General features: G+C 30.4%; 1 protein-coding gene across 1 annotated transcript in view; it reads left to right on the top strand.

Annotated features, from left to right (window-relative positions):
• The first annotated feature begins 2006 nt into the window (after positions 1 to 2006).
• Nna1 (Nna1 carboxypeptidase) overlaps positions 2007 to 13351 on the top strand; it is a 221621-nt gene continuing 210276 nt past the window's right edge. The window contains exon 1 of the mRNA XM_065510249.1: positions 2007 to 2142. Coding sequence (XP_065366321.1) covers positions 2127 to 2142 — 16 coding nt within the window. The 5' untranslated portion in view covers positions 2007 to 2126. The remainder of the gene's footprint in view (positions 2143 to 13351) is intronic.

Below are 13351 nucleotides of genomic sequence, written 5' to 3' on the forward strand. Positions count from 1 at the left end.
CGAAACAAAAATAAATTTGTTTGGAAACGACTGCCAAAGAAATGTACGCCGACTAAAAGGAAAAGAATTCCACGTTAAATTTACAAAAAAGACGGTAAAACATGGCGGGGGAAACATAATGGTTTGGGGTTGCTTTTCATGGAATGGTGTTGGTCCGATATTCCGAATAGAAGATACCATGAATGCTAGTGGGTATAGAGACATATTGGAAAACGTAATGCTTCCATATGCATCGGAAAATATGCCATTAATATGGACATTCCAGCAGGACAACGACCCAAAACATAGTTCAAGATTAGTTAAAAACTGGTTCTTGGAGAATAACGTACCTGTTTTAAGCTGGCCCAGCCAATCCCCTGATTTAAACCCAATAGAAAACTTGTGGAGTGAATTAAAGATAAGGCTTTCGAAGGAAGTTTTCAAAAATAAAGACGATTTATGGGAGAAAACGCAAAAAATATGGTACGAGATTCCATTGGAGAAGTGTCGGAACTTGATATCCAGTATGCCCAGAAGAGTGGAGAAAGTTTTACAAAACAAAGGTGGATATACTGGATACTAGCTTTACTTTAATAATAAACTAATTTTTTTAAGATAAAATTTATTAGCTTTTGTTTAATAAGAATTTTTAAAAATGTATCTATTATTATGAGCACCAAATTTTTCGAAATTTAAGAAATTTAATTTACTTTATAATATTTATTATTAATTATGAAATATTTTGTTTTTGTTTTTTACTCTCCTTTTAACTATAAATAAAAATCGACTGAATTTTTTTTATAATTTTACAATATACCATTATTTTTTTTCGTTTTTAAAAAATAAATTTTGGTGTATCTATTATTTTGAGCAGATGTGTATTTTGCCAGATTCGTGAACATCATTTAAAAAAAATTTTTTGGTGAAAAAAAATTCGGATTAAAAAATATATTTTTCGATATTGACCCATTTTATTTCCGAATTACTATGTTGTTATATATGTCTATCATTAGATGACTTATTACTCCAAATATAGATAAAAAATAGAAAAAAATCAAATAACTTAGCCCCAAATAACTTACATATATAATTCATACATCAATATATCGGGAATTATTCCGGCTCGGTCGCTATATATTTTTGATCTATATCTGGATTACTAAGTCATTAATATAGACAATATGGATATCTAATGATAGATATTTCAAAGTCCATGGCAACGATGTATATAAGGAAATAGTAAGTTGGACCTATAATGAGTCAAAATCGGGAAAATATTTTTTAACCCGAATTTTTTTTCATCTAAAAAATTTTTTTGTCATAAATTCTTTTTTCAAAAAAATTAAAAAACAATTTTGAAAAAAAATTAATTTTGTTTAAATAAAAATATTAAAAAAAAAATGTTTTTAGTTAAATCTTACTTGTTTTCTTAAATTTTTGTTTAACCCTTGTTTGTTTACTGGGTTTTTAAACTAATAAAGATTTATACATTCCCATATGTGTAGCTGTGCATGCAGATTTATTTTACCAACATAATAAATTTTTCATAAATTCCTTAACACCAACAAATTATTTCAGTTTAAAACCATTTCAAATGGCCAACCGAAAACAAGTAAATTTTAAAATATACAAAAAATATTCAAAAAAAATTAAATAAATTTGTTCACTAGGCCATAAAATTCAAATTTGTCATTATTTTTCAGTTTTGTTTTCTTTTTATTCAAATAAAATATTTGAAAATTTTGTTTTATTTTCGTATTTTGTCAACGAAAAACTTTTACTAAATAAATAAATTCGACAAAGCGAAAATATGATAAATTGAATATTCAAATTGGCAAATTTGTTTAAAACTAATTTTATTTTGTATATTTTCTTTTGAATCTTTTTTAAATGTTGAACAAATAATTAACCGTGATTGTTGTTATTTTCATATGTTCTTAATCAATCGGTGTCTAAAAGATTTATTAGTGTGAGTTATTGTGTTTTTCGTTTGGAAGAGAATTTACATAGAAAATGCTGTGATTTATTGCTAATTTTTAACATATGTATGTGATTTCCTGGTTTATTTTTAAAAATAATTTTTTCCCAAAAGAACAAAATTCAAGAGGCGTTTTTAAAAATTGGACTTATTGAACTTTTCTAACATTATGGAAGGAAATATTGGTAAGTGAATTGAATATTTCAATTAAAGATTAATGAGGTTTGAAAAGGATTATCAGTTCAGGAACCTGCTGATACATAAACTAATCTATAATCGTTCCTCCATATGCCCAAATATTAGCATTTTTCCAACAGTAGTAAAATTGTATACAAAACAAAATTTTCTACAATTCATATTCATCGAATCCATATTGACCTCCTCCAGGTGCGGATCCAGGGAAAAAAAATCAAAATTTGTTCTATATTTTTCTTTTTTTCTTGTTTTTATTTTCGGTTTTGGGAGGGGTTAGTTCCTATTTCACACCCTCTGGATCCGCACCTGCCTCCTACCAATTGCGTATTTATTATGAATATTCCTAAAAGAAAGGACAAACTTTTCGTAATGTTACGTTTGGCAAATAAATTTATGGTCTTTTTATGAATCACGTTTGTCTATTTGAGTGTTTGCCTGCCAGCCTGCCTACCTGTGTATCCAAGTGTCTTTTTCAAATCAAGGTTTATATTATTTCATAATGTGTTTAATATTAATTGTAGGTCTCACGTGACTTAATTTTTTCGTTTATCGTTTGCCAATTTGTAATTGACGTCATTGTTTCCGCTTGTTTTTGGAAAACCGCATTAACATAATTGCGTTTGTAATAATTTTTAAAACAATCCTTGTTTTTATTTATAAAATTTGTTGCTTTACTGCAGTAATTTATAAAATATCCAATTATTTATTAGTTTTGTTTAGCAACTGTGATAATAAATAATAAACATTGAAGCTAAATCAAAAAGAGTTTAATTATACTAAGGACATTTATACAAGTTATATTTAGAAATATGTACGTGTAGAAATTATATTGCTTTTATTAGATTTAAGATTATGTGCAAAATATATTGTTATGTTTCCTATTTCCTAAACAAATTACAAATTATCTAACAATTGTTTTCATCACTCGTTATGAGCAACCAGCCAGCCCCCCAAAAGTAGACAACAATTTTTCAATTTAATTTGTTGCCACCATCTCCACCACACAATGATGTGACTTGTCAACTACATAGTAGTACGTGTATAAATGACATAAATGTAAGCAAAAATGGTCTTGGGAGAAGTGGAACATTTCAAAAGTATTTGGTAAAGACGATTTTATTTGAAGCTATCTAACAATATCAATTCTAAATGCTTAGAAACCATGGACCGTAACGGTTATATCAAAACTCATTTGAGGAGTTTTATTTTTCATTTGAGGAGTTTTATTTTTCCCGTCAGAAAATAAAACTCATTTGAGGAGTTTTATTTTTCCCGTCAGAAAATTAAATTCATTTGAGGAGTTTTATTTTTCCCGTCATAAAATAAAACTCATTTTAAGTAAATTAACACATAAAGCTTGCCACTGGTCAGATTATTGCAATTTGTAAAGCGCCTTGCATTGTAATAATTGAATAAATCGTCATTGAAATAAAAACAAGTGGGATTTTAATTTCTTATTGTTTGATTAAATTACTACTTACTTATATCAGATAGACTCTATAAAGAAAGATACCGAAGAAAAAGTAGAAAATTAAAGAAATGAGTTTTATTTTATGACGGCAAAAATAAAACTCCTGAAATGAGTTTTATTTTATGACGAAAAAAATAAAACTCCTCAAATGAGTTTTATTTTCTGACGGGAAAAATAAAACTCCTCAAATGAGTTTTTTTTATGACGGCTAATTAAAACTCTCTTTTATAGTTCTAATCACTAGTGATGAATTTATGAACCTTTTCCGGAAACCCTTCCATTAAGGTCTTTATAGTACTTTCTGTTACTTTGTTCGAACACGTAGTCCATCTCCGTTTAAAATCTCCCACACTTTTGGACACCTTTTTTGTGCTCTTCAATTTTCTTTTAACAAGAGCCCAATATCTCTCCACTGGTCTTAACTCCTTTCAGTTTGGAGGATTTGCCTCTCTTAGTACAAATACCACATTATTGTTCTTTTACCACTCAAGACCTTGCTTATCATAGTGACAGGATGCCAAATCAGGCCAAAAATAAGTGGACACATTAAGAGTTTTATGAATGGAAGCATTTGGATATAAATTTCAGTATTTAAATGTTTGTGACAAATGTTTGGCTTATTTTGCAGCAACTGCATATTGCTTGCCATGCTTTTTGGGAACATTTTCTGCTTTTGGGTCTTAAACTTTTCTACAACATTCCCTCGAGCATCAGCAACATACAAGTTTTGACCCGAAAGCTGCGAAAATTTTTCCAGAACATACTTTTCGTCATCCATTATGCAGCAGGATTATTTTTTTGTAAAAAATTTTACTTCAATTTCCGTGCACTGTCTTTGGCCTCTAAATTTGTAGCAGAAATCCTGTCAGGAACTCTTTGAGCCTTGTATGTTTTTAAACCTGCATTGGCTTTAACTTTTCGTACCAAATAGTCCGAGTACTGAGTTAACCGAACTGCTTTCCTACCGGATGTGTTGGGAGCTCTTTTGAAAATGCTTTCTATTTATTGGCTTTAGAAACATCATGTGTACCATTCCTTCTACATGAAACAGGTTTTTTATCAACGGACAAGATCTGCCGATACTGTTTAATACCATTGGAATTTGTTTGACCTTTGATTGTTTGGCCAACTTTTTGTAGGACCAAGTTGGGTTTTGTTGAAAATATTTAATAAATTTTAGTATGCACTTTTTTCTCGTCACTCATTTTAATTAGATTAACAACAAATTAACATAATTGAAACATAATAATTGACAACTTAATACTTGCGTTAAAAGTTTTAATGAAAAACGTGTGTTAAGGTTTTTTCGATCTCACTCCTTATAGGAACTCTGCACCATCAATTTCAATGGTAAAAAGTGATTTACTAAATTTCGTTGTGGCTGTATAAGCACGCAAGATGACGAACATTCTGGACGCCCAATTGAGTTCTCTACACCCGAAACAATTGAAAAAATCACGATATGGTGTTGGACTATCGGATATTGAAAGTGTGAGAGATTGTGGAAGTCATAGGCGTCTCACATGGCTCAGTGGTTTCAATTTTCAATGAACACTTGGGTATAAGAAAGCTTTAATCTAAAAACCTGTGTTTCATTCATAAATTCACGGACTTATTGACCCTTCGTATACCAGCTTTTTTAATATTTTCCCATAATTTTGTTTTATTACTGCATTGCAGCTTGGGCATTTGTCGCTTTAATTGTCCCCAAAGCTTAGGTCGGAAGATTGACTTGGCCATTCAAGAACGTTTAAGTTGTGTTATCCTACTGAAATGTCCATACTAGAGTTCTATTTCAGCTCTGTCTCCAATAAATCCTTTTACACATGTCTATCCATAGTGTCTTGTAATAAGGTGTATTCGACCTACTTCATTCCTTTTTGTTCATTCTTATATACAATTCTTTGCCTTTCGATCGACGTACATTTCTTTGTACATCATTTTAGTTTCGTCACTCCAAAGTATATTTCGCCACATTTTTACACCATGCTTTATAAGCCAGGGCAAAATGTTTCCTCTTCAAATTGGTCTGTCTGTGCAAGGGTACTTTTTGAGCTATTTTACCGGGTAGTTTTGCATCTAACAGTCTTCGTCGGACCGTTCGGGATGATACAACATTCCCAACTTCACTTTAAATTGCCTTAGATGACTTGAAGTGGTCCCGTTTAGCTAAAGTTACTATACGTAGCTGGAGAAATTTTTTTATTTGCTCCACGTATCTGAACATTTTGTTTTGGTTATAAAGCATTTGTAACGAAGTTTTCGGACCGTCCTAAGAATTTGGCAATAAATTTGTAGGTTTTTCCTTGCTCCTGAAGCCGATAAACTAGGCGTCATTGGATTTTAGAACACTTAGCCTAAAATTTCGTTCAAAAGTAGTAAAATTAGGAAGTGCCTAGATAAACTCCAGTAGTATGTTTTAGTAGTTTTCTATTTTAAAGCTATCCTTGTTGAGGTTTCTTTCAAACAATAATAAAAACATTATAAGTTCCTTAAGAAATTTTTTGAGGAAGCCAAGAGTAATATCGTTTTTCGTTTTATTTTAAGGGCCTTAAATTTGTTATCGTGCTATTTTGTTATCTAAATTTAAACCCAAATTCTCCTCTCCTACGGCCATGTGAAATTTCATGATATTCGGTTCAGTGTTTTGTTTTATTCCAACATTTTGTATTTAAATCTCAATTATGGTTTTTTGGATTAAGACAAACATTGATTTATTAATTTTCAGGATAAAATACTGTCGTAAATGCTAAACTATAAGTGAAGGGCAGTAATTTTATTAACATTTAGCTCATTGCTTGGTATTGTAAGTTTTTACTTGGAATAGAATGAAACAAATTTTCATAAGAAGAAGTACACCCAGAGAAAAAATGAACACATCCGTGTACGATTTGACACCATTCGGTGACAATAGTGTATCAACCCCGTATGTGCACAAATTGTACACGAACGGTGTCAATTTGACAACGAAAAAATGACACAATTCAGTTGTCGAATTCACACCATCCGTTGTCGATTTGACACCGTTCGTGTACGATTTGACACCTGACCGTTGTCAATTTGATACCGCACCGTTGTCAATTTGAAACCATATGTTGTGGATTTGACACCGTTCGTGTACGATTTGGTAATTGAAATAAATAATAATTCCTTTATGTTTTACATTTATTTTTAAATACAATACTAATAAATACTTAAATATAAAATACATATAAATTTCATGTTTAAATTTGGCAAAACATTGGTGGCAATTGTCGGAGTTCCTGTATGTGAAATTTCAAATAGCATCCCTAATTGCGGCACTGCTTCCACAGGTCATCATTCTAAAAAATAAAACAAATACTTATTGTATTCTACATTGATTATAATTATATAGCTCTACTTTCCTTTTAAATGTACAAAAACTGTATGTTTATTGTTTCCAGGAATTTTTGGAGGTGTATGTCGTCAGTGGATTCGGTGATCTTCTCATTTCTTGCACTGCCTGGATCTTCATCTGCGTCAACACAAATTCACTATTAAACACAATTACACTTTCTTTTATACATATTTTCATTTTTAAATATTTTCACTTTTTTAATGTAAATAAAATTTAAAACTCACTTATAAAAACAAAGCAGAGCAAAAAGTTTCGCCGCAACACTTTGACAATAACTTGTCAGCAACTCACATTGAGATGCGTCGGCGTTTAATTTAACAACATTGCGTTGTCGATTCGTACCCATTTGTTTACAAATTGTAAACGTACGGTGTCGAAAAAAAGTGACACCGTATGGTGCCAAAATGACACCAACCGTTGTCGATTTTGCAACGTCATTTTTCCCTCAGTGTAGTAAGAAAGTATAGTCGGTCAAGCCCTATCCTATACAGAGTAAATGAGCAGAAAAACCCGTTTCTCTTAAAATTTAAATAATTTATTTTAGTGAGTGATTTTCGGAGTGGGCTTTATATGGGAGCTATAATCAATTATGGACCGATCGCCATGAAATTAAGTAGCTTGATTTCTTTCTATATGAAACTTCTTTCTGATAAATTTTATTTGGATACCAAAATTTGTACAATCGATCGAAACAAATAGTAGCCGGACGGACAAGGTCTAGATTATAAGGCGGTTGAAGAAAAACTTTCCAACCACTTCATTCTAAATAGTTTTTAACAGGTATTGTATAATGTGGATTAACACTGTCATGATGGAATATTACAGTTTCGAGTCTGGCCGCATATTCTGGTATTTAGGCTAATGCTGGCTTCAAACGAATCAGTTGCTTTAGGTGCAGGTTCCCTGTGGTGGTCTGGTCAGATTTCAGCAGCTCATAATATATAGGACATTTTTGCTCCCACCAAATACAAAGCATTACCTTACTGCCATGGATATTTGGCTTTGGTGTGGATTCGACTGGTTGGCCGGGCTTCACAAACGATCTCTTACGTTTCGGGTTATCGTAATGGATCTATTTTTCATCGCAAGTAATGATTAGGTGCAAAAATGATGTTCTTTTATTGCCTTCAAGCAGCATTTCAGACATGCAAAATCGTCTTTCAAGTTCTCTCGGCTTCAATTTGTATGGTACCCAATTTCCCTACTTTTGGATGGATCCTTCAGCTCATAAACGTTTTGAAATTGCTGCTTGAATAGCTCCCAATGATTTTAAAAGCTCTTGTTGAGTTTTAAAACAATCTTCATGAAGTAATGCCTCCAATTTTGGGTCTTCTAACTTGTTTGGCAAACTCTTTGTCTTTCGTGTCAAAATCACCACTTCTGAACCGAACAAACCATTTCCAGCACATTCACAATAAGATTTGGTGAGCAATCGGAGCAAATTAAAGAAGTAAGCAAAACTTCCAACATATGACGCTTTGTTGGTACAAAATTCGATATTTTCGAAGCAAAAAAACTTTGTTTTTTACACTGTCAGAATAAATGAAAGATATTTATCCATAAAAATTACATATAATTTATATCTGTTGTGAATCCATTATTTTTAAGTTATCACCCAATATTTCTATATGAAGCTTCTTTATGTTAAATATTCTATATGATCCAACATTTGTATGGGGTTTATGCTCGTTAAAGTGATTTTCTGGAGTTTGCTCTTTATGGGAACGATAACCATTTATGGACCCATCGTTCATAATCGGTATACTATGGTGGTGTAGGATATAATAATGTTAAGTTTAACTCAATATTTAGTATAGAGTATCAAAATGCCAAAAAACTAAAGAAAATCAGAGGGAGTCCCAATGAATTTAAATTTGTTACTTGTGAAAATTTGTTAACAAACAATGAAAAAAAAAACAAATTTGCAAAACAAGCAAAAAAATAAATATTTGTACAAATAATTTTTTGCGATAAAATACAATAACAAAATAACTTTTTCTATGAAATTTGGAACATTTGAATGAATGAGAGGCAGGCAGTCAGTCAGTCAGTTTTCAACAAGCGAATGAGTGGCTGAGTCAATGCAACACAAAATGAAGTAATAACAACTGGAAACAAAAATGAAATTGTCAGTCGAGAAGTTGGTAGTCAAACACAAAGATACTAAGACGTAAACTAAATCTAAAATATAAAAATGTGTGTTAAAAAAAAATTAAATTATTTCTACAAAACAAAAAAGAAATTGAAATAGAATTTTAAGGAACTTGAAGAGATATAATGACAATGATAGACACACAATTATAAAAAAATATTCAAATCACATCCTAACACATTTTTTAATATTCCAAACACGTTTCTGTAAACATCAATATGAGGATTTTGTTAGATTTTCAGCTGGCAACTAAAAACAATTTTCCTATTGAGGTTAATAGTTCATAATGGTGGCATATTTAAAGAAATTTGTAATGGTTAGGTTGTTATATCAACCAAATATTATTTAACACTTCAATTTAAACGTTTTTTTTTATTTTCAATATTTCTTTTAACAATGACTTTTTCGAGAGTAGTTAAAGGCAAGTGTGTTTGCCACTCTAAATATTGATTGAAAAAACGTGATTACAACTTTAAATAACAATTCTATGCAGTTAAACACAAAAAAAAACAATTTTCGTTTTACTGCAGTAGCTGCCGGAAAAAAGTGTTAAATTACTTTGTTTTTATTTTTTTTGTGCAAGTTTTGAAAACTAATTGACTGTTGTAGTTTTTGTGAATTGTGGCAACGATTGTGGCTGCTTGCCACCAGTGTCTTCCTGCGTGCTTTACAACAATAACTACGATAATTATGGATTATGCCCTTATTTTAACGGATTATACAAGTGGTAAGTTTTTTAGAGATCAAAAACATTTTTAGGATTTTTTTTATTCTTTTCTTACAAAAGATTTTAGTGATGGTTTTGTAATTAAAGTACATTTTATGGCTTGTAGCCATCATTTAGGAAATGATAAATTGTGTTTCTGTTGTATGTTTTTCTATAAGGTTTCATTTGTAAGAACGTTTTTCCTGTTTTCAAATTCAAAGCATTTTAGGAATGTAGTTTACTAAAGTTAAATGGTTTTTTGGTCATTAATTGTGGTGATTTGAAAGAAAAACTTATTTTTTCCAAAATAAAAACTTAAATAAAGTTTTAGTACAATATTAAAGTTAAACATCTTGTCCAACATATTTGAAATTAAAACAAGCTATATTTGAATAAACCGAATCTTAAATGCGCTTAACACCATTATGCTTAAAGAAAGATACAAGTATAATCATATTTTATGAACAATCCACTCTTGTGCAGAATTTTTATTTTCAGAAATCAATTCAGGGAAAACATTTTTTATATATTCGAAATCTAGATACATTCGATTTTATTTGGGTAAAATATATAATCAATATTCGTTAATGTTTCTTAAGCGTTTTCCAATTTATTTTATATTTTCATTAATTTTGCAACACTGCGTATGATTAATATTAATTCTGGAAAATTGTACTTAATTTTAAATATTTATTAAATTATAAGCCATTCTGTAAACATTTACAACCAATCAATTAGTAAACAAAATAAGTTTTATTTTAGTAAACATTTTGAAATAAACTTTGTAAATTTCTTGAATAAAACTAGATCTTAAAGTCAGAAATTAATTTTAAATTTTTTTTATTTTCTACATAAATTTAAATTAATTTTATTTAAATGCCCAACCATATAATACCCTACACTATAAATTATTTTCGTGAATGATTTTCGGAAGGGGGCATTATATGGGAGCTATGACTAATTATGGACCGATCGCCATGAAATTAGATCGTGTGATTTATGTCTATATGGAAGCTATTTCTTTATACCTGCAGTTTTAAGAGATTTATGCTCGTTAAAGTGATTTTTGGAAGCGGTCCCTTATATGAGAACTATGACTAATTACACGGTGATACGAAGGAAAAAAAACGACCTACCGTGGGTTATAGGGCTTGCTGAGTACATTACAAATTGTGTCAAAAAATTTCAAAAACACCCTCAAATTCAGAAGTTATTCTGAAAAACCGTTACGTGCAGTTTTTTATACATTTGTAAGTCATAAGTATTGTTTTTCTTAAGAATATCGAAAAGAAAAACAAAATTTATCAACTTTTTTGATTTTAGTCGCTTTTCATTGCTTATTTTGATATGAAAGTTTATAAAACTTTATACCAACATATATAGGAAACTTAGTTCTTAATAAAACATGGTTTTAATTATTCAAATCGGATTAAAATTGTAAAAGTTATTCAACTTTTAATTAACACCATTTTTAGTATTTTCTCCCCCAGCGCATATACATAAATAAATAAATAAAAAAAAAAAAAAAAAACTGTAGAAAAAAAATATTTGTAAAATTTGAATTTACAAGGTAAATTTTTTGCAAATATAAACCGATTTTAACAAGTAATATCTAATTTTTTCCCATATAAAGTTGTCTTTAAAACACTGTGCAAAAAAGAATAGGTTTTTATAGAAAAAAATTAAAATAACTATTGTTGAATTTGAAAAATTATTAAAAAAATAAAAAATAAAGCGAAACTTTTTATAAAAACTTACGCAATTTTTTCGATATACATTTTGTGCATACATTTTATGAAAGCTTAATTCTTTGTCCATCCATAATTGTTTAAAAATCGGTCTAAAAATGTGTGAGTTAGAGGTACTAAAGTACTACGACCTACCCTAAAACAGTTTTTTCACAATATCTCAAAATTTTTAGGGTGTTTCAAAATCTTTGAAAACGGTTTTAGTATGTCCTCACCTAGGCCTACAACCCCCATTAGGTCGCTTTTCAAGTTCTGACAAAAAGTGTCATTTTGTAGCAGAGTGTTATAGACCGATCATCATAAAATTAGGTGACATTAATTCGGAATATATAAAACTTATTTGGAGCAAAATTTGTGTATATACCTATATAAATTAGCCATTTACGACCGATAAAGTAGCGCACATATAAATGTGGTGTAGGTGAAATAATGTACCGACTTCACCCAGTTTCAATAGGCTTCGTCCTCGTGCCGACAAAAATGTATGTACTAAATTTTATCGCAATATCTTTAAAATTGCGACTTGTACTTTGCGCCAGTCATATGAACAGGTAAAATAAAAATACCTAAAAATTTGGGAGTAATTTCATTCAAATGAAAAAAGTGTTCAACAAACAAAATGCAGTTTCATGTCTTTTCAATGACATGAAGACAAATATCGCCCAGGTTTGAAGACCAAGAATTGGAGAGTAATGCCATGTCAAACTCAACAAGAGATTATAAAATCATTGGAAGCTACTTAATCAGCAATTTTAAAACATTTGCAAGCAGTAGGATTCATCTAAAACCAATTGAAGCTGAGAGACCTTGAAAATCATTTTTCCACCGATTAATTACTTCCAATGAAAAATTGATCCATTACGATAACACGAATCGTAAAAGATCGTATGTGATTTGTTTGAACACCTTTTTCGTGCTCTTCAATTCTCTTTTAACAAGAGCACAATATCTCTTCACTGCACGCAGAGAAAAAATATAATTGGGCATGGTTACTGTAACCATTTATATAGTGTAACAAGTTTTTTAACTATATTATAGTCACAGTAACCATTTACATGATTGTGGTAACCATAATATGGTTAATTTACGATTCACATGATTGTCTCAACCATATATATGGTTACAGTAAACATATATATGTTTGTGGCAACCATATTTATGATGAATAATTTTATCATAATATGTTGTTCTCAGATTATGATAAGCCTTAAGCCGAGAGCACCATAATATGATAAGTCCTTCATCATATAAATGGTTGTCACAAACATATATATGTTTACTGTAACCACAATACAATTTCCCATAGATTGTCTATGGGATTGAGATCTGGCGATTAGGTAGGCCACACGTACCTCGTTGGATTGTAATCACTCGGTTACAACCCTAGAGGTGTGTTTCGGGTCGTTGTTGTGTTGGAATCTCCAAACTAGGGGCATATTTTCCTCAGCATATGGATACATAACATCGTTTAATATGGTTCTGTATCCTATACCTGTCATGGTATCTTTTATAATATGAATTGGGCCCATACCTTGCCCTGAAAAACAACCCCATACCATAATATTGCCACCGCCAAACTTTACAGTCTTATTTGTGTACTTTGGTTCTAATCTTTTTCCCTTTGGTCGTCTTACAAATGTTCTCCCATCACTGTCTCTTAAATTGTATTTGGATTCGTCGGAAAAGAGGACAGTATTCCATTTCTGTATCGACCAGTTTAAATGATCCCTGGTAAATTGTAGA

Source organism: Calliphora vicina, chromosome 4, assembly GCF_958450345.1.
Source record: "Calliphora vicina chromosome 4, idCalVici1.1, whole genome shotgun sequence".
Classification (NCBI taxonomy): domain Eukaryota; kingdom Metazoa; phylum Arthropoda; class Insecta; order Diptera; family Calliphoridae; genus Calliphora; species Calliphora vicina.